This window comes from Equus asinus, chromosome 24 (assembly GCF_041296235.1).
Source record: "Equus asinus isolate D_3611 breed Donkey chromosome 24, EquAss-T2T_v2, whole genome shotgun sequence".
NCBI classification, from domain to species: domain Eukaryota; kingdom Metazoa; phylum Chordata; class Mammalia; order Perissodactyla; family Equidae; genus Equus; species Equus asinus.
This window is the reverse complement of record NC_091813.1, coordinates 67,031,975-67,054,986: the sequence shown is the minus strand read 5'-3', so window position 1 is coordinate 67,054,986 and position 23,012 is coordinate 67,031,975. Positions and strand designations below refer to the sequence as shown.

The following is a 23,012-nucleotide window of genomic DNA, read 5'->3' as shown; positions in this document are numbered from 1 at the left end:
TATAGTGACTTAGTAAAAATTTTCTTCATTTTGGCCAGCCTTTACTTTCATTTTTTTGAGCCCTAAGTTGCACTATAACATTCACTGATCCATTACTGAAGTTTATGCTAAAATGAGGTATATGTTATATTATATTTACTGTCCTTAAGTAATCACTTATATTTCCTGCTATTTGTATTCTTTTTTTCTTGGTCCAGTAACATCACTCTGAAAACTGTGCTCAGTGTTTTAGTAACAGTGCTTTCAAAATTATATAATCAAAATTGTGTAATTATGAGGGGGGGCTGTGATTTAATGACAATAATTGTTTCATTTGAAATTTGATAAATAGGCAGAAGCAAATAAATAGTCTCTTTCATTTTTAGACTAGAGTGTTTTTAAGGTGGCTTGTATATTAAGCAGTTTTTTGGTGTATATTTAGTATTTTTTAGTTAAAAATATAAAATCATTAAACCTGTTATATAAATTGATATAGTTTCTGTCTTACATGCTATACCTTTGTTCTTCAATTTTTGTTCTTCATAATAGATTATAACAATTATCCTCATTTGAAAAAAAGACAGTCTAAATGAAAAAGAATTTCCGTGAACTTTAGTTAAATCTATTGAAGTACATCAACTCTGTTTAAAAAACAGTCTATTTTTAGTTATTCTCATCTAGTCTGTCAGATTAATGAATGTTGGGTTGAGATTCGTGTTGTAGCCTCATTTCACACACTTTGAGAAGAACTTTCTAATTACTTCTGTACCTGAGGGCTTGGCGAAGCTCCAAAACACCAGTTGGCGAAGCTCCAAAACACCAGTTCCAATCATTTACGTCTGCAATACAGAGTCTGTTATTTATGTGAAAAACTCCGGTGTTTCTTTACCTCAGTATAGTAACCAAAAGGCAAGTTTACCTTGAAAATCTGCAGCCTGGTGGTTACTTGAGACAGTCAAAAACAAAACGTTGGGAAATGAGCTGCAGTGTCTTGTTAGTGGCTAATGCCCAGGACAGGCTGGAGCTTGCCTTGGTCCTCTCCAGCCCGCAGCGTGGGGAGCGCTGAGCACACTCATCTGCGCCCAGGTGAAGCGCCCTGTGCTGTGGCACACCCCTGGGTACAGGACGTGGGCTTCAACACTAGGACTTGATATGATCAAGAAAAATATGGAGGACATCATTAACAGACGCTGCAGAGGCTAAATCTGCCTGCCCCTCTCAGAGTCACACCAACACTGAATTGTTAGGCAGTTTTGTTTCTGATTTTGCACATTGCATCTGTGTAAATGTTGCTCCAGTTGCTCAAACTCCCAACAGTGCGTCCCCACCCCCAAATTGTTGTAGTTCAGTTCAGTGAAATCCTCATCTGTGGTGGCAGCATTTGACTTTTTTCTGTAACTTTTAAAAAGTAGCTGACGTAGGTCTTAGTGTCAGACAGTGGTAGCAGGGGCTCAGCTGCTGACTTGAGGATTCTAGTAGTTTGTACTGCCCCCTGATGGCACCAGCCCACCTCTGCAGAGGAGATCCTCTAGGAGAGCGAGGAACACAGTCAGACGTCCTGGAGGGAGAAGGCGAGCACAGGGTTCCGCCCGTGGGTTAAGGCAGACTCTCCTCTGACTCTGGGCTTTAGTCTAAGCAGTTTTGCATTTGCTGTTTTTTTCTTTCTCCTGGTAATCCAAACAAGAAGGACCTTTGGTAGTTCTTATGCAAGGCTTGTTCAGGCAGATTCTCCTTCACGTTTATGTCTTTCTTGACATCATTAGTCAGGCGGCATCTTTAGCTGCCTTAAATAACCATCAAAAAAAAAAAACTTCACCTCAAATCACAACCTACATTAAGTGGATGTCAGAATGAGATGCTGACAACATACCTTTTTCAAGATAGTGGAAGTAGGTATGTGAAGAAATAACCTGAGACTGAAATAGAAGTTGGAAGTTAATTCTACACTTTTGAATTTATAAAAATTGGAGGCTTTCTTATATGGTGATAAACAGAAAATGCAACGTTAGAAGATGTGTTTGTAGGAAGTGCTTCTTGTTTGGAAATACACTGCAAAAATACTTACGAGTTAAATGTGGCATTACATAACAACCATAAAGTACATTGTATCAGCTTTATTTTCAACCTTAAACGGAAGTTACTGGGAAAACTTTTGCTAACAATTTTAAAGCATCATGCATAGTGCAATTGAAAAATGGCATTTTAAAATTAAATTTGTGCTCTAAAAAACATTTAACATTAGACAAACTTTGGTAATATCTTATAATTTTTTTAAATTATTTTAGGAAATTAAAGAGAGTGAGTTTAAGGGGATTCCAATAAGTTATTTGGAGGTTCATCCCAATGGAAAACGTTTGTTAATCCATACCAAAGACAGTACTTTGAGAATTATGGATCTCCGGATGTAAGTATATTTCACTATTGACACCTTAAGTACTCACAGAATAAGTAATGAATTAATTCACATTTATAAAATGCCGCCATTCTCAGCTAGACAGTTTTGTCCCTCACGGAATGTTTGGCAGTGTCTGGAGACATGTTTGAATGTTGATTCTAGTGGAAGCCAGAGATACAGATACCGCTAAGCATCCTCCAGTTCATAAGACAGCCCCCACAACTGAGAGTTATCTTGCCCACAATGTGAATGGTTCTGAGACTGAAATGAGAGGGCTTTTGATTAATGCATCCTTGTTTTTCTTTTCTGTTTTATTTATTAATAAGGCAAATGAAGGGACGTCTCCTTAATATAAAAGACAGAAGCAGAATTCTGGGACAACCAGCCTGGACTGCTGGTGTCCTTTTGTTTTGGTGTTAAGAGTTCCTGTAAAACAAGTGAGAGAGAGCTATTTTATTAAATTTCATTGTTGTGTTCAGAAAGGCAGATGTGGTGATCTGCGTTAGTCTATTCTGCAGTTGCCTTTTTAGAGCTAACCGTTTAAACCCTTCAGTATTTCTGTAGAACTGTTCAGGACACTGGCATGGGTGCTGTGGGGGAGTGATAAGCAGAATTCGTTCATCAGTTTATAATCTAGTTGTACCACCTACAAAAGAACACACAAAACATTTAATTAGGCTAAATTGTGAGATCTTCTAGGACTGGAGTCTGTTTGTTCTCTTTTTCTGTATGTAGTCCATGTCATGCCTGGCAGATTGCGAGTACTCAATATATACTTTTTAATGAATATGAATATGTAATAAAAGGATTATGTTTCTCATGGCATCAGTAAAGCTGACAGCTATAATAGAGTCTTCTGTCCAGGGCTCCATGGAGAGGCTGGCCTTTAGGCTCAGCCTTGAGGGATGGATAGAATTTAGACGATACAGAAGTGTTTTCAGTAGAGTGGAAAACATGAAAAGCCGGGAGTGCAGTTCGAGGTGGGATAATATAAGTCGTGTTTAGGACAGAGTGAGTAAGTCTGTGTGAGTGTGGGTGTCTTGTTAAGGCGTGCTGAGGGAGACTTTTTAGGAGTAGAGATTAGAGCAGATTTTAGAAGGCCAGGCCTAAGGGGTTTAGTTATTCTCTTCTTAAGCAGTGTAGCATTCGGCTTTAGATCATGCTTGGGCTCTAGAGGCAAGCTGTTTAGAGCCTAATTCTACCTTTTCCACCCCTTCCCAGCCAGGTGACCTCTCTGACCTCTGGATCTCTTTCCTCACCACTCAAATGGGAGAGACAATAAACCATAACTCTTAAGGGTTTTGTGGGGAATAAACTAGTTTAAACATGTAAAGTACTTAAAACATTACAGCACATAGCAAAGACCCCAGAAGTGTTTGACCCAAGTAACCTCAGGTCTGGGAATTTATATTAAGAAAATAATTATAACAGTGTAGAAATATGTATACACACAAGATTGTTCATAGAAAGCATGTTGAGCGTAAGGGACAGCTGGAGACAGCCTAAGTGTCGTCCAACAACAGGAAAATTCTGAAGATGCATTTAGACAATGATAGAATATATACCTGTTAAATGATAATGTGTAATCTTATTCTCTGACATGGAAGGCCATTATTCGGGATTTATTGTTGACTGAAGAAAGCAGTAACAGAGCAGTGTGTGTAATATCCTCTCTGTAAACCAGGGATGATGATAGTACCTGCCTGGCACGTAGTGAGAACTAAAATAGTGTTAGCTGTTATTCGTAAGTGAAAAAGCCTGGAAGGCTGTATACCTTATTCATTTATTTACTTATCATTATTTATTTATTCATTTTGTGAGGAAGGTTGGCCATCAGCTAACATCCATGCCAATCTTCCTCTATTTTATTGGAGATGCTGCCATGGTGTGGCTGACAGGTGGTGCTAGGTCCCCACCGGGATGCAAACCTGCAAACCCACCGAAGCGGAGCATGTGAACTTAACTGCTGTGCCACCAGGCCGGCCTGTTGTAAACCGTATTTAAGAGATGCTTTAACAATATGTTTTGTGTAATGTTTCTGCAAGGATCAAGTGTTCATTGTGTGATTTTAAAAATTCACCACATGGGAAAAAACCTAAGAATATAAAAATTCTGTTCATTTTTTAGTATTTTAGTAACCAACTCAAATGCTACTTCCATAAAGTAGTCCCTCTCTGCGTGGGCCAGCCCACTGGTGTAGTGGCGAAGTTCACACCCTCCGCTTCGGCTGCCTGGGGTTCGCAGGTTTGGATCCTGGGCGCAGACCTAGCACCACTCCTCAAGCCATGCCGTGGCCGCATGCCACATGAAACAGAGGAAGCTTGGCACAGATGTTAGCTCAGGGCCAATCTTCCTCACACATGCACACACAAAAATAGTCTGTCTCTCCACAGCTAGAAATACTCTCTCATATCCAAATCTGCACAGTCCTCTTTCTGTTCTTCTTTTGTGGCACACTCTACCTCCACTTTCTGTTTTACATTGATGCATTTCTTCTCTTGCCTGCCAAATTATAAACTTCCTGAGTTCTGGGACTATCTCTTTATTCTGCATCCATCATGGAATGTATCCCACATAACAGGTTCTCAAAAATTGTTCGTTAAATGCAAATGAAGTATTTAAAAGAGAAGTTTTTCTACCACCAGTCTTTTAAGTGGGCGAGACAGGTTACATTGGTAAAATCTCTTTTGTTTATAGATTAGCGGCAAGGAAATTTGTAGGTGCAGCAAATTACCGAGAGAAGATCCATAGTACTTTGACACCATGCGGGACGTTTCTCTTTGCCGGAAGTGAGGATGCTATAGTCTATGTTTGGAACCCAGAAACAGGTAAATATTTCATTGATCTTCCAAAGAAAAAAAATTTTTTTTGTTTTTGAAAAAGTGTGAAAACTACCATTTTATGGAATAATTTTCAAGGAAATTCTGGTTTCAGGTTCTCAGTTATCTTTTTCAAAATTGGAAAGGCAGTAATGGAACTCAGCTTCAGTCTAAATTTGTATTAAATTCTGTTCGTTCTTCTTAAATATACAAATATGTATGTAAATCACGAAGTATTTAATGAGGACTGGAATGCAGAATACAAAATGTTATAAGCTGAATTTGAACTATCACTAGGTATACAAATGGTTAGACATCTGCCGTATATGTTTATTGAAAACACGTATGTTCCTGTCAGTTTTTCAAGTCTGAAACTCAATAGCAATCTACCTGAATTACTGTAATTCAGGTTTTTTTCAATAAAATAAATGATTACATTGGGAAGTTCATTGGTGCCACATCTTTGTTTTTCAAAAGAAAAGCTGAAACTGCATAAACTTCTTTTAGCAATAAATTGAGAGAATCTTATAAAATTTACCTGAAACTTTCTTTAAAGAACAGTGTTGGATTTTACCTTGTTTATTCTCCTGATCTTCCCGGTAGGCGTTTCTGACCAGTCGGGTCACTTAGGGTTTTCATGGGTACTGTTTTTTGATACTTTAGCATCAGTTCCGAAGTGTTAAATCTCTTTTCCCCTTCAATAAATGATCTAGGCGCCTTGCTCTTTGAGTTCTGATTTTCATAGGTTCCTTAAACCTCTTTTAGCCATTAATGATCATACCTCTAAAGCAGACGGTACATCAAACAATAGAAACATCAATTCCCCACCAAGTCTCTCCCAACCAGAGGGTCTTCAGTTTTAGAGCCCTGCGGCTCCCCCGATTCTCCCTGGAGTTCCTGCTCAGCTCTGTCAAATGTCAGAGTCAAGTGCCTCTCTGCTGCTAAGCTCTTTGTCTCTATTTTGTGTCTTTAAAACCTCACTGAAGAGGTTGGATTAAGAAGTGGAAATAGGAGACTCAACAGAATGAGAAATAAAGGTAATTATTTAATACAGTGGTACTCAAAATATTTATAAATATTTAAGGTTTTCATATAAATAATGTGAACATCATTACTCACTAGAAATTTTTTTTAATAAGTTGCAGAATAATCTTCTAATGAGAAATGTCTGAGGCAGTACAAATTATTGGGTGTCTTTTCTTATTTAGGAGAACAAGTAGCGATGTATTCTGACCTGCCGTTCAAGTCGCCCATTCGAGACATTTCTTATCATCCACTTGAAAACATGGTTGCATTTTGTGCATTTGGGCAGAATGAGCCACTACTTCTGTATATTTATGATTTTCATGGTAAGTCTACTGCTTGATAAGGGAAGAATATTTAGAGTATTTTACTTTTAGGCTGAACCAGGAATCATGAGCCCTGTAGAAACTATCATCTTTTGTGTTAACAGAGCTCTCTTGAATATACTGTAGGAGCCATATTAAATAGGTTATATTATGGTACAACATTGTATTTTTCTATCAGCATTACTGTTATGGAGTTTAAATATCAGCAAAAGTACACATAATGGTTGTGTCCTTATGTTGGGATCCCAGAGGTAGTCATCACTTTCTTTGCAAATCAATTTAAATAAATAAAATTCACCTAGAAATTTATTTGGGAATGTGTTAACTAAATTTAAAAGGTAAATAACATTTAGGAAATATGGATCTTTAATGTTTTCAGTTGAATATGAAGTTAATTTCTTAATCTGTGTTTTTGTTTTTTACTAAAGCATATAGTTTTGATAAGTTGTAGTTTTGAGAGTTTCTTAACATGAAAAGAAGACAAAAAAATCAAATGTCTTTTTCTACTCTAAAATTACACTATTCTGTCATTCTGAGAAATAATAAGGAAGTAAAGACTTTGGACATGTCTTTCAGGAATAGTATGGCATTTTTAGAATTATTTGGATTTATGCTCTTTTTTGTGTATTTCTTTAATTTCTGTTCTGAAATTAGGATTTCCTTGTTCTGCCCTGTAGTGATAGTACTGTCACTCTCAAAATTGCAATTCCATTTTCTTCATCTATCAATTCTTGTACAAAAGTTAACAGTCTTTATTAGTCTCTTTGGTTTGTTTAGGATGTCCATGTGTCATTCACTGTTTTTGCTAAGCTAGGATGGCTTACATACAGTGTCATAAATGCATAAATATACAAATATGTATGTAAGTAATATTAATGTGGACCTATTTGGACAGAGTGTTTTAAATTAATGAAAAGTGGTGTTAAGTTTGTTACGTTAATACAGATTGAATTGATTAATGGTTGTGATAAGTGCTAAGTTATTAGATAATTGAGTTGAGTTCTAAACCTGAAGTTCTTCGTCACACCACGGATTTTATTATGCTTTTTCAGGTGAATTATGTTAGAAAATAATGTGTAAAATTGAGACGTCTTATTTTAAAGACTTTTACAGAGAAGAAATAATGAATTTCTCTAACACACATTTAAATTTACAGAACACTGTTACTAATGGTGAAATTGATAAACATCACAATACCATTTATTACAAGAAATGTTAGCAAAAATAAACACTGCCTGATTATAGGATAGGACAAATGGATTTCTCAAGTCGTCCTCTGTCTAGATCTGGTGTCTAGTTCAAACATGATGTATCCTCAAACAGGCCTGTTCTTTGTACCCACTCTAAGTCTTCACATAAAGGAGGAGAGTTATACGTAAGTGCTTTATAATTGGAACTGTTACGCAGGAAATAGGCAGCACAGTTATTTCCTCAGACTCTTAAGAGGTTTCACAACAGTCTTCATTCAATTTCTAATTTGCTTTTTTAGGCTTTTGAAATTTTTGCTACAAATGCAAATTAAAGCTCCACTCTTATCTTTTTTCCTTCAGTTATTTTTTGTCATTGATAGAGGAATTTCATCATTACATTAGCCCAGTTAGGTTTGCCATTTGGTTTTTAGACAATAGGCATTTAGACTAAAATGTCCATTCTAGAAACATTAAGTAGAAAGAGTTTTAGGAGTTCAAAAACATGGGTTTTAGGCTCAAGCCTCTTGCCTTCCTGAAGCTCCATTTCCTTGTCTAGTTGATGGTACTAATAATACCTGTGCTACTAAAGAGTATTTGTGAGGGTACTAATCATACCTGTGCCACTGAAGAGTATTTGTGAGGGTACTAATCATACCTGTGCCGCTGAAGAGTATTTGTGAGGCTCCTGAGACAGGGACTGTGAAAGTACTTTGTAAATTGATAAGCACTGTGTTAAAACAAACAAGAAAGGTAAAATGGGTTTTAATCATGCTTATCCAACCAGTATATACTTGACTTTGTGGGAACTTCTGTTTTAATATGCTGATAAGCATCTCTGTATGGAATGGGACTGAAAAAACTTTTTTTCCTTCTCTTACTCTTTTCTGTGGGCAGCCTTTTCCTTTTTTTTTTTTTTTTTTACTAGAGGGTGTACCTTTCTAGGTCAGTTGTATTAGAAAATAAATGCATAAAGTTAAAAACATTATGTTATTTCCATGCTATCTTAACATAGAAGAGAAAGGATTTCTCAGTGTTTTAGAAATTAAAATGTTCAAATAATACACATATGAAATTAAAATTATTTTGTGCAGTGTAGTCAGAATGCAATTTTTGATATACTAACACACCTTTACAAACAAATTAAAACTTAAAATGTTTCAACACATTTTCCCAACTCTTTGCTGCCTATTTTTAAAAAGAGGAAGCTTAGGAAGAAGTTACATAATGTCAGGCAATCCAAGATTTAGCACAGTTCTTATGAATGGTCTGTATCCATAAGAAAATGAAAAGTAGTTTCAGACTCTAAAATATTTTGCTCATTAAATACAGGCCCGAATCATGAAGTCAAATAGTCTTTAAATTTTTCGTTGAAAATATTTGTTATTGACCTATTGTAGTTTTGCCTTATATTTTATTTATTTCTTAATACAGGAATATTTTGCCCAAACTTTCTTGTCTGAAAGTAAAGTTTACATGTAGCTTTACCTAAATGTCTTAATCGTATAAAATTTGAAAGTTATAAAACAGTTAGATGATTTTTAAATAGTATTTGTCAGAGCTGCTGATATGTTTAGGTAATTTTCAAGGAAAATGGAGCAAGCTCATTTTTTTCATAAGTTAAATAAGCTGCGAATGAGACCACAATGGTAGCTAAATGCATCATCCATCTTTCAGTTCTAACAAAATCTGTGAAGAGTCAGCAAGCGTCTTTCCCTGTTAAGCATATGTTCGAATTGTGGTCTTTTGGGTCTTTCATTCTACTGACTTTTTGCTTTTTTTGGTAAGAAATACAATTTTTACTTTCAGAAGGCAGTTTTATTTGCCTGGTGTTGAAAGGGTTAATCATCTAGTAATACAAGATTTAGTCACCGAGTCCCACAGATAATGTCCTTTCAGGATTCCCATCATAACAGAGTGCTAGTCAGAGAAACGGCTTCTGCTGAATTAAATTCACAAAGCTAGACTTTAGCAATTAATGTTGCGTTATTAATCAATCTTTGTCTGCCTCAGTGTCTAGGAGCCTCTTCTACGTTTGGTGATAATCATAGCTAATGCAGGGCACTTCCTATGCTCCTGGTACTGTCTTAAGATATAATACATTTATGAGTATATAAATATGTGATATATTTATTCACAGTAATCTTATGAGATAGGTACAATAATTATCCCCATTTTACAGCAGCCAGGACTTGGGCCCATACAGTTTGGAATAGGAGTCTGTGCTCTTATTTGCTACACTACACTACTTTTTTAGCAGATTTTCTGAAATATTAGCTTTTGATGGTCTAATCAGCAAACCTTTTCTTTTTTTTTTTTTTTTACCTACAATGACATTTACTTTATGCCTCTCTGTGGAGTATGTGATTTCTCTGAATCATCTGTACCTTGTAGGAAGCAGAGATGGGGGCTTATTTGTCTTTTTATTACCAGTACCTAGCCTGAATACTGGCACATAATGAAAATACATGTAGTATTTTAAGTTGAGTCAAGTCTTAATTTGGGACATTTTCAGCATTATTTGATAAGCCCAGGTAGTGAGCCTGCTAATTTTTCACTAGATGGCAGTAGCTGCTCTGAATCAGTGTTAACTCTGGTGTGCTCTGCGTCCTGGTGGCTTAGACAGGACAGGTCTTCAGCGAGCATCTGTTGTGTGCCACTTGAACAGGGCTGTGGAACCCAGGAATCAGACTCAGATTACCATGCTCTTTTCCAATCTTTTCTACTTCCTCAGTTGATTAAACCTCTGGAAGAATTTTAGTTAAACTGAAAAGCAGTCTCTACCATTGACACTAAACGTGATTTTATTTGTAGAATCCATATTCGTTAATGACCACCTACATTGTCATCGTTGATAGCTTTATTTTTCACGCTGTGATGTGCTTTGCCAAAGTTTAAGGCAGTGTATGCCTTTCCGTTCCTATACAAATTTTGTTATATACCTTGCTTGTTGATCAAAAGCACGTGGTGTTTATCATTCTGTTTGTCTACACAGCACCGGATATGTTACTGATGTGCAGTAAAGGTCTGCAATAAAGGTTACAAATCCTGTAGAAGAGCATTTTTCCCTTAAATCTTTTAAAAATATGGGAATGAAAGGGTGGATGAGTTAGTAAATTTGGGGCTAATATTAATAGTGGTGGTAGTAGCTGACATTTATCAAACATTTACTGTGTATCCCCTCCTCTTACAGCACTTTACATAAATTATCTCATGCAGTCCTCCCAAAACCCCACGAAATAGATGTCATTATTGTCCTCATTTTGCAGATGATGGAACTGAGGCATAGGGAGATGAAGTCATTTGCCTGAGGTCACACAGTTGGTAAGCAGGACAGCTTACCAGGCTGTCTGGCTCCAGAGCCCATGCTTTCTGTCACAGCTACTTATTTAGCCTTTGCATTTCCTATTTCATGAAGTAACTTAAATTAAGAAGATAGCTGGAGGGGCTGGCCCTGCGGCCCAGTGGTTGAGTTCACGTGCTCTGCTTCCACGGCCTGGAGTTTCGCAGATTTGGGTCCTGGGCACAGACCTAGCACTGCTCATCAAGCTATGCTGGGGCGGTGTTCCACATAGCACAACCAGAAAGACCTACAACCAGAATACACAACTACATGCTGGAGGGCTTTGGGAGAAAAAGAAAAAGAAAAGAAAAGAAGATTGGCAACAGATGTTAGCTCAGGGCCAATCGTTAAAAAGAAAAATAGAAGGTAGCCAGATATTCCTGTGGTAAAATGTATTTGTTTTCAATTTTAATATTTAGGAGGACCCCTTAAGATTAAAAGGAACTTTGGTTATCTAGTATATTATTAATAGTTCACTCTTTTACAGATGCTGGGGGTAATTATAACGCATTAAGCCATTATATTCTCAATATAGTCCAAAATATGAATTTTCTCTATTATGTAGCGTTAATTTTAATGTAGCTACTTTTGCAATATTTTTGCCATAAGATAGTCCAGTTGAAATAAATTTAATATCCATAGTGTGTATGTAGTTTAATGGTGTTCTTGAAGTACTAATGATTCAAAAGCAAGCTTAGATATTGTATCCTCACACGTGGATAAGATTATGCAGTAACATATATAACTGACTGTAGGCCACAGTTTTAAATATCTATTATTAGCCTAGTAGGAGAAATTAAGAAATAGAAATACCAAATTTTAAGCCATACCAAGGCATCTGTTTTAATATTCTTTGCATAATGGATACTTTGATTTGAAAGCTTGTATCATTCAAGGATTCAGCACATATGGAAAACTTAGTCAACTTAATGATTTTGAGCATAAACAGCAGACCTAAATTCCCATCCAGGCATTTTTTTATGCTTACATTGGTGCTTTTTAAAGTGCACCAAGAAGGAAGAATGGTATGGTGCTTAATAGACAGCAGTGTGGTGGGGGAGGCTGGAGCAGCGGTTAGAGCACTGGAGTTCTGGATGAAATGCCATCACTTTCTGTCTGACCCTGGTCACATAACTTAGCATTTCTGCATCTGTTTTTTCACCTGTAAATTAAAACAATACCTGTTTTATTTTATCTCAGTGGTTTTTCAGAGGATAAGTTTAAACTATAAAGCAAGATGTGGAGCATAGATAGATTGGAGTTCACGAACTGGGCTGCAGTAGAGAAATCCTGGGTATTTTCTGTAGAAATATACACATCACACACTTTCAGTCAAATAGCATGATGTGTGATAACTGATTGATAATGGAATAGGCAATCAACAATAGAACAATAGCATGAACTTCAAGAGATTTGGAGATAGTTTATTATATTTTGATGTTCAACTAACAGATTTACCAAATGATGGTAGATGCTCTCCCATTTGGTCGGTTATGGGACATGAATCTGTTACACTTTCTTGTCCAGCTTTTTGAACAGTTTTATCGGTGATTTTTATAAGTTCTACTTTACATATAAAATATGTCAAGGAAGTGCAAGATTACTAACAGGCCCTGAAATACACCCAGGCTGCTAGAATTGAAATGTTACTCAATAGACCTTCTTGATTCATCCACACACTCTCTTAAGATTAACTGAAGCAGGAACAAGAGGCCCAGTCAAATACAGTCAAAAACATTATAAGCCCCTGAACGTGCTTGTCTTAGTCCATTCAGACTGCTATAACAAAACACGAGAGACTGGATAAACAACAGAAATTTGTTTCTGACAGTTCTGAAGGCTGAGAAGGTCAAGATGAAGGCACCAGCAGACTGGGTGTCCAGTGAGAGCCTGCTTTGTCTTTCATAGACAGCACCTTCCAGCTGTAACCTCATCTGGTGGAAGGGGCACGGGATCTCTCTGGGCTTCTTTTATAAGGACACTAATCCCATCCATAAGAGCTCTGCTCCCGTATTCTAGTTGCCTCCCAAAGGCCCCACCTCTAATACCATCACCTTGGGGGTTAGGATTTCAACATAGGAGTTTTAGGGGGACACATTCAGATGACAGAAGTTCTCTACACATAGCACCTGTCAGAGGAGTAGAAGGAGGATGCTACGTAACTGCTGAGTGCTGGGTTATTAAAGAAGTAGACCTACCTGCTTACAGTAATCATATTATCATTAGAAAGAATAATTTATGAGTAAAGGAGTTAGTATCTAGTAAGATGACTATACACAGTAATAGGACTATAGTAAGTCTTGAACAAAGGAATTGTGTTGAAGCAAAAGGAAATCTTACTGTTAATTTAGTGTAAGAGAAAGAATATGTTGGCTTTTTAGTCATACTTTATTATAAAGTCAATAACATAAGTACACATAGCTTTTAATAATAACAAACTTTGTATTCGCTTCAAATGCAGAGGGCACTGGATTAAAATATCTTATTTCCTCCATTCTTCCTCCTATAAAGATAAAAATCTCCTGAGAAAACCACGTTATTTTTTATAATTGCTTAAGGTCAGAAAATACACAGAAGCACTGAACTTATTATATAAATCAGAAGATTGTCAGTTATGAAAACATTTTAAGAATTTTTTTAATTATGTAAAATTTAGAATCCCAAATTATAGCCAATTGTAGATAAATTTAGAGGTATTTTGATATAACATTCCTTTAAGCTAATGTAGTTGCCGCCTCTGTGTTCTCAGCACCTTGTCCATTCCTCGGCTATACCACCTAGGACAGAGCAGTAATTTCTTGGTGACCTCCAAAAGGGTCAAACCCAAGGAGGGGTTCGGGTGTCTTTGTATTCCCAGATCCCGCTCTAGTGCACTCCTCAAAAAGTGAGGGACGGGTGAGGGTGAGACCGGTACATTGTGAGTTTTAAAGATATCAAGTTAGGTTAGAGCTAAGTTTTAAACGTACAATGTTAAGTTAGCACAAAGAAGAGAAAATGATGAAGTGGAGAAATACAGTGGAGAAATTACAATATCATACTCTAACCTTGGCCCATGTAAAAATGTTTTAGAAATCTTTGAAATGTTAGAAGCGTAGAGCTTGAAGGAATTTCAGAAATCATCTGTTATAATCTGTTTTACAGTGAAATCATCTGTATAGTCTTATACAAATAGATGTGTATATTTGTGGAAGGATGGGGAGGGGAAAGAATGCAAGCCCTTGTAAGCAGCTTGTTTCTAGTATCTGAGAAACTAGGTATTTGTGAATATTTCTGCAGCTTTTTTTTTAAGTGGCTGTCTCCACGGAACAAGAGGTCCTAAAGATAAAGTAGGGTGTTAATTTGACTCCTTGAAATCCAGTCAGATGGCTTTTGTATGGAAAATTCCCTTTAGATGACAGAGACGAGTATTCATAATTGTTTGGAGTTTATTTGTGTTATCTGCATCCATTGAGGCCATTTTAATTCTTTCTGAAAGTCATCTTCATGCCTGGAAAAATAAACAGATAATATTTTAGGCAATACTTTTTTTTACTATTTGAAAAAAATTCCTTTTTTAAAAAAGAGTAATAATAATAGCATAATACTTAGCAGATACGGTTTGGCAAAAAGAGTAGGATAAATACAAGAATTCTACTATCCTGTGTAACGCATGCATCAGTGGATGTGCTTCTGTGCGCATTCCCTCACTCCGAGCCTAGTGTGAAATTGTGGCTGGCTGATATGTATCAGGCAGGTACTAAAACACACAGAGTCAGAAAATGCCATTAAATATTTAGACCCAGGTTTCCTTTCTGTTTGTAGCAGCAAAAAACAATGAGATGTTAAAGACAATTTAGAAAAGCCAATAAGGCAGAGATCGTGCAACGTGATTTTCCTGTGTTGATTCATTCATCCCTGACTGGCCTTCTAGTGGTAAATCTTCCAAATGCCATCCAGAGAGCGCTTTGCTTTACAGCTTCCAGTTCTCTTGTTCTTTAGACGATCTTGAAGATTTGAGAGTAAGTAAATGTTCTGAGTGTTATGAAAAGCAGTCTAAAATGTAAACTGGAAAATAGTAGTGAAGCCCCTAAAAATCTAAGTGTAGAAACAGCTGCACTTTTGTGTGAGGACGGCGATTGGTGCTGAGGAAGGCGTGTCTCTGAAAGGGCGGGTCTTCTCCCTGGATGCCGTCCTGGTGCGTCCCTTGTCCAGGTCTACGAGAGACCACCAGTTACCACTGAGTTCTCTTCATTTAGACTGTGAACAAAGTAGGACGTGAATACAAAGGTCAAAGAAATAAAATTTTTTATGTGTGCTCTCTCAGATTCATGGTTGTGAAAACAAGGTTGATAACTAAGAAAAAAGTGATCATCTTTTCATATATTCGTTATATTGTTTGATAAACTTTTTTCTTCCAGTAAATAATATATCATGAGCAGTCTTCCGTCCTGATAATTATACTTCCGTACATAATTTTAGTGGCTGAGTTCCCTTTCATTAAATGAATACGCCATAATTTATTTAAGCAACTGTTGTTGCACAATTTCACTGTTATGTTTTTTAATATTTTAAACAATACTTCAGTACCCACCTGGCTACCCTTATTCAATTTATTCCTTAGGAAAAAATATCTTGTGGTACAAAGGGTCAGTTAAACAGGCAGGGAAAAAAAAGCATTACTTTCTAATTTACCTTTTTTCCTTACTAATTCTTTAATTATTAGTGAGATTGAATATATTTTTTATTGGCCACATAATTCTTCTTTTGTGAGTTTTCTGTACTGGTCTTTTGCCCATTTTTCTGTTAGATTATTCATTTCTAATTGATTTTATGAGGACTTTTTGCATATTAAAATATTAACCTCTCATCACTAGTTGGTCATTGCTTTTTGTGTGAGTGGGTTTATTGAGGTGTAATGGACACACAATGAGCTGCGTGTATTCAAAGTGTCACTTTGATAGTGCACTTGTGAGACCGTCACCTCAATTCGGAGAGTGAATACATCCATCCTCCGCACAAGGTGCTCTGTGCTCCGTGGTATGCTCTTCCTACCTCCCCTCCCCCCAGGCAATCACTATGAATTAATTTTCATTTACTAGCATTGTATTTAAGTGAAACAGTGTGTGTCATATACTCTTTCTCTTTTTTTTGGTGAGGAAGACTGTCCCTGAGCTGACATCTGTCCCCATCTTCCTCCATTTTTCATGTGGGACACCACTGCAGTGTGGCTTGATGATTGATGTACAGGTCCATACCTGGAATCCGAACCCACAAACCCTGGGCCACCGAACTGGAGTGCACAAACCCACCTGCTATGCCACTGGGCTGGCCCCTCGTGTCATATACTCTTTTTTTGAGGAAGATTAGCCCTGAGCTAACATCCACCACCAATCCTCTTTTTGCTGAGGAAAATTGGCCCTGAGCTAACATCTGTGCCCATCTTCCTCTACTTTATTTGTGGGGCCAGCCCCTCATGTACTCTTTTTATCTGGCTTCTTTCATTCATAGTTACTTTGAGATCTATCTATATTTTAAAGTTTATCAATAATTCATCTTTCTTTCTTTTCTTTTTTTTGCTGAGGAAGATTCACCCTGAGCTAACATCTATTGCCGACTCTCCTCTTTTTTTGCTTGAGGAAGACCAGCCCTGAGCTAACATCTGTGCCAGTCTTCCTCTGTTTTGGATGTGGGACACAGCCACAGCATGGCTAGTCAGTGGAGTAGGTCTGCACGCAGGATATGAACCCACCAACCTGGGCCACTGAAGCAGAGCATGTGGAATTTTAACCACTTGGTCACAGGGCTACCCCAATAGTTCATCTTTTTTATTTCTGAGTTTTGTTTCATTGTATGGCTATATCGCAGTTTGTTTATCCATTCACTTGCTGATGGGCATTTGGGTTGTTTCCAGTTTTTAGCTATTACAGATAAAGCTGTAATGAATATTCATCTGCAAGTCTTTGTATAGACATTTGCTTTCACTTCTCTTGAATAAATTCCTAAGAGTAGAAGGACTGGATCCTATTGCACATGTATGTTTAACTTCTTAAGAAGCTGCCAAACTTTCTTCTAAAGTGGTTGTGCCATTTGACAATCCCACCAGGAGTGCAGGAATGTTTCAGTATCTCCATAGCCTTGCTGAATTTAGCATAGTCAGTCTTTTTAATTTTAGCCATTCTAATAGGCACACAGTGCTATTTCATTTTGGTTTTGCTTATCCTCAATGACTAGTGATGTTGAGTACCTTTTCACCTATGGATGGCTTATTTGCCACTCATATGTCTTCTCTAGTGAAGTGTCTGTTCAGGTCTTTTGCCCATCTTTTAAGTTGGCTCATTAGTTTCCTGATGATTGAGTTGTGAGAGGTAGGTTTTCTGTGTACAAGTGGCACTCTATCAGATACGCTATTTGCAGACATTTCCCCCAAGCTTTGGATTGTCTTGCAGTTGTCTTAATGTTTTTGAATAACAGACATTTGAAATTTTGATGATATCCAGAATTATCTGTTTTTTCTTTATGGATTTTGGTGTTATGTTTAAGAATCTTTGCCTAATCCAAGCTCACAAAAATGTTCTATGTTTTCTTCTAGAAATCTTAATGGTTTTAGGTTTTACATTTAGATTTGTGATTCGAGTTATTTTTTGTACAAGGAGTAAAATATTGCTCAAAGTTCATTCTCTCACATATGAATGTCTAATTGCTCCAGCACTATTTGTTGAAAAGACTATCCTTTCTCCATCGAATTGCCTCTACACCTTGTCCCTATATGCTAAGCTGTCTGTTCTGTTCTCTTGATCTCTTTATCTTTGTGCTAGTCACAAAATGTCTTGATTACTGTAGCTTTGTAAGAAGAACTGAAATCAGCTTGTGTAAGTCCCCTTTGTCCTTTTTCAAAGTTATTTTGACTCTTCTAGGTCCTTTGCGTTTCCAAGTGGATTTTATAATTTGACAATTTCCCCAAAAATAACCTGCTGGAATTTTAGTGGGATTACATTGAATGTACAGATCATTTGGGGAGAACTGACATTTTAACGATAGTGACTATTCCAACTGTGAACACGATGGTCTCTTTGTTTAGGTTCTTATTCAGTGTCTCCCAGCAGTGTGTTTCGTAGTTTTCAGTGTACACATCTTTCACATCTTTCATCTGATACTTCCCAAAGTGTGTCCTATTTTTATGCCCTTCTAAGTGGTATATATTTTTTTAAATTTCAATTTCCTGTTCTTTGTTACTTGTATATAGTGATACACTTAATTTTTGTGTGCTGGTCTTGTATCCTGGAACCTTGCCGAAGTTGATTATCAGTTCTAGTGGCTTATTTTTCAGATTCCTTCCAGGTTATTTACACGAATGTGCGGCCAGGACTTGAGAGTGTGTACCCCGTTAACTATTCTTCCCTGTATCCATCACTGGCTTCAGTATAATCTTAGCATTGCATGGATGATCATGTCTGTAAAGAAAGTTTTTTGTTTTTTCACGTCTGTATGTTTTGTCTACTTTTTCGTAGTTTCAAACAGGAGAACAAATCTGGTCCCTGTTACCCTATTTTGGCGAGAGGTGGAAGAACTCTGTTACCTATCATTTGCTTTTTAAGTTTGGTTACAGTAGGTTTTTTTATTTTAATGAAGACTCTTTAAATGTTCATGTAGCACAATCTGTCCATCTTTTTTTGTATTGACAATTTCTAACATTTTCTGACTCATACAGTCTTTTGATAGATAATCCTATAAAAGTTATGGACCTGATTTCCAGAAACATTTATATATACACAGCGTATTTCTGTATGTGCCTTCAGTACACAGAATCTCTGAAGGCTCATCTGTGAGTCCATGTTATGAATCTTTGTTGTATCAATTTCTTTTCAGGTCATGTTTAGAAAGGCCTTCCATTTAAAATTATATAATTAAGGAAATACTTTTTTAAATGGTTACTTTATAGTTTTTCTCCTTTGTATATACAAACAGGCATTTAAATTTTTCAAATTCATTCATTTTAAATGATCAAAACAGATAATGTGTGTGAAAGCACCATCAGGTCGTCGTCATCACCATCAAAATCATTCATTTTAAATGATCAAAACAGATAATGTATGTGAAAGCACCATCAGGTCGTCGTCATCATCATCAAATTCATTCATTTTAAATGATCAAAACAGATAATGTATGTGAAAGCACCATCAGGTCGTCGTCATCACCATCAAAATCATTCATTTTAAATGATCAAAACAGATAATGTATGTGAAAGCACCATCAGGTCGTCGTCATCACCATCAAAATCATTCATTTTAAATGATCAAAACAGATAATGTATGTGAAAGCACCATCAGGTCGTCGTCATCACCATCAAATTCATTCGTTTTAAATGATCAAAACAGATAATGTATGTGAAAGCATCATCAGGTCGTCGTCATCATCATCAAATTCATTCATTTTAAATGATCAAAACAGATAATGTATGTGAAAGCATCATCAGGTCGTCGTCGTCATCATCAAATTCATTCATTTTAAATGATCAAAACAGATAATGTATGTGAAAGCACCATCAGGTCGTCATCATCACCATCAGAATCATTCGCCTTGTGAGCCATCTTTGCCGCTCTGGGGAATTAAATCCAAAGAAAGAATTATTTTAAGAAACAAATTAAACTATGAAAGTACTTATTCTTACATGGTCTATAATGAGGGAACACAGAAAACTTTGTAAATATTTAGTAATAGGAGAATGTGTAAATAAATTATGGTGCTTCATTAGATGAGATATGGTATAGCATTTAAAAATAGCAATTACATAGTTGTAGAAATATGAAAAATGTTTGCATTTAAATTGAAAAAATGTTAAGTTGTATTTACACTGATGTCTTAACATAAAATGTACACGTGTAAAGATTAGGAGGGGTATAGAAAATGAAAACAGTTTTAGGGAGATGGGTTTGTGAATAATTTTTATTTAATTCTATTATGTTATGCCTTTGATTTTTTATATTATGTTTTCTGTATATATATATTTAAAGTTAGGCTCCTGTCCCGATTTGTTATGTTTTCCAGACCAAGATGTTGCTTGGCCTTCAAGGGTCAGTTATAGTACTGTGTGACATGAAATTATCTGTGAAATTATTATATTTCCTTCTTTATGGTTTTATAGTATTTAATAATTTCACATTTTGCCAGTCATGTTCTCTTATTATTATACAATATTTAAAATATGTTATGCAGTTTCCGATCATTTGATTAATGCTACAATTTCATGGCTTAATTATTTCACTATGCTCTTGCTATGATGGTTTAAACTAAGATGTACTCATTTTTCCAGTTGCCCAGCAAGAGGCTGAAATGTTCAAACGCTACAATGGAACGTTTCCATTACCTGGAATACACCAAAGTCAAGATGCCTTATGCACGTGTCCTAAACTGCCTCATCAAGGCTCTTTTCAGATTGATGACTATGTCCACACTGAAAACTCTTCAATGAAGATGCAGCAAGTGAAACAGAGACTTGATTCTGTCACAGTAAGTGTCATTACCTTATGCACTTGAGAAGCTGGAAATTTTAAAACCATTTTTATCCTCTTTTAAATTCCCATGCCAATAAATATTAATTAGTGAAGTAAGTTAGTTACTTAAAACTAGGCTTTCTTATACTTTTATACTTCCATTCTGGTGCTTGTTCTAGAATCACTGACTGCAATAAACAGACTGAACTTAGGATACTATCATCCTCTGTAAAGACCAGCCCAGGTCCTGTTTCTCTGTTTAAAAATATGTGTGTGTGTGTGTGTGTGTGTTGTATACACACACACAGACCAACCTGGGAAAGTATTTACATAAACTATATTAAAGCAACGTCCTCCTTAATATGCAAAAACTAAACAATAAAAAAATAGACTTCAGCAAAGAAATAGATAAAAGAAATAAACATGTACTTCTAAAAAGAGTAGATGCAAATGTTTCATAAGCATATTTAAAAGTCCTATCTCAGTACTAAGAAAAGAAGTGCTGTAGAGACCAGCTATTGCCCATAGACTGGAAAATAGACAGTGAAAGTGAGGAAGAGGAGAGAGCTGGGGTAAAAGTAGTGTGCAGTTCTGTTAGTGATGAGTTACTACAAGATCTTTCTCAAAGAGAGGTTGTAAAATGTGTTGAGAAGCTCACACATCCTTAAAAATATTGACACTCCTTGACTATAGTGGTTCCTTTAGTTCGAATTAGCCGTGAGATCCTTGAAGACAGGGACTGTCCAGACATGTACCTTTTGGCACAGTGCCTGGCACTTAATAAATATTATCCCTTTCCCCTTCCTTTGATAGAAATCTTGACCAGCTTTAAACCAAACATACAAGGAGCTACACTGAGACACCTTGAGTCTGGACTGTACTTACTTCGTCTCTCCTTCTCTTTCTTTACAAAGTTAGAGTGTTTAAGGTATACCAGAGTGCAGATCACACTCAGGCTGTGGGTTTAGGTTTAGTTGGAATATATGGGGAATTTCTTTTATATTTCTCAGTATAAATTTTAGAATATAGGACTAGAAATTAATAAATTTGTTTCAATGTTGTAATTCTTTATATTTTAAAATTTTTAAATGAGTGAATAATGCATGATGTTCCAAATTTTAAAAGGAAATATGAATAGACAAAATTGAGATTTAAAAATTAGAGAAAAATATTTCTTCACTAGGTAAAAAAAAGGTGTGTCCCTAGTCTAAAATCTTGCATGGCAAAATGACTTCCTCTACAGGCTTAAGAGCAACTCAGAGACAGATATATAAAAACAGGTTTCCTACAATCTGTCGATCTTTGCACTGTAAAACTTAATGTCCTGGAATCAGCCTAGTCTGTAGCTTTTCTCTTACATCATTTTATGTAACTATCCTCCTCAGTTAATTAAAGGATATAAGAACAAAAGAAAGTAGATGTAAAGGAAAAATAAAATCAAAAAATATTTTTTAAGATATGAAATCAGAGACAAGGGGGAGGTAAATTGATAATTTATTATAAAGGAAAAACTTCTCTTAGAGTCATTAATTTAGCTTTTACTAAATCTTTTCTTTTAAAAATTATTTAGAGAATCTGTTTCCTTTGGGATTGAAGTAGACGGAGGCTGCCTTTGGAAGTGAAAGCTTTGTCTATTTGCTGTGGTCTTTGAAAACCGTATTTTTCCTATGTTGAGAGAATTCACTCAACTTTTTTTCAAATGCTATCTGCAGTATGTTTTCTTTCAGAATGTATATGCAGTCATGTGTTGCTTAGCGATGGAGATAATGTTCTGAGAAATGTGTGGTTTGGCGATTTCATCATGCCAGCATCACAAACCTGGATGGTATAGCTTACTACACACCTAGGCTCTGTGGTCGTACTCCTATGGGACCACCGTCGTATATGTGGTCTGTCATTGACTGAAATGCTGTCATGTGGCGCATGACTACTGTGTATGAGAATAAAAGCAAAATGTCATCTTTATTCCCATGGCAGCTCCGTTCTTTTTATATTTTCTTGTTTCCTGCAATTGTATACTGGTAAACTCCAATTCGTTTTTTATGTTAGGTTGTTACCTAGTCTGTTAAAGACTATACCACTCGTCTTCTATGTAGAAGTCTAATAGAGAAGACTCATTACAGGGGATACTTCTTTCTATGTAACCACAATAGGATTGTTTTTCTAATAAAATATAGTGCAAGTTTAGGGTGTGATTTTTGTGTGTATGAGTTTCATAATAAATTCAGTTCAGGAGGTATTTAATAGATGCTTACTCATTGGTGAGTGAAAGATACAAAAAATTGATGATTGTTTGTTCTTAGGAGCTTTACTATTTAGTCATAAATCATTTAACTGTTTTATATTTAACAGACTGGACTGTGTTGCTGCTACAGCAATACCTAGAAGGCATGCTGCAACCCAGATAAGACCTCCAGGGTAGACAGTATCTTGAGAGCATTGACACAACTCTTCCTAAGTTTTCAAATCC

The 23,012-nt window shown here is 36.2% G+C and overlaps 1 protein-coding gene across 31 annotated transcripts in view; it reads left to right on the top strand.

The window, feature by feature from the left end:
- AHI1 (Abelson helper integration site 1) overlaps positions 1-23,012 on the top strand; it is a 180,734-nt gene that overhangs the window by 48,338 nt on the left and 109,384 nt on the right. For all 31 annotated transcript variants that reach the window (XR_011497651.1, XR_011497647.1, XR_011497646.1 and 28 more), the window contains 4 exons: positions 2,265-2,383; positions 5,072-5,202; positions 6,402-6,542; positions 20,362-20,558. Coding sequence is in view for 22 of the 31 variants with exons in the window: in XM_070496191.1 (XP_070352292.1) it covers positions 2,265-2,383; positions 5,072-5,202; positions 6,402-6,542; positions 20,362-20,558 (588 nt within the window). In the remaining 9 variants the exon portion in view is untranslated. The remainder of the gene's footprint in view (positions 1-2,264; positions 2,384-5,071; positions 5,203-6,401; positions 6,543-20,361; positions 20,559-23,012) is intronic.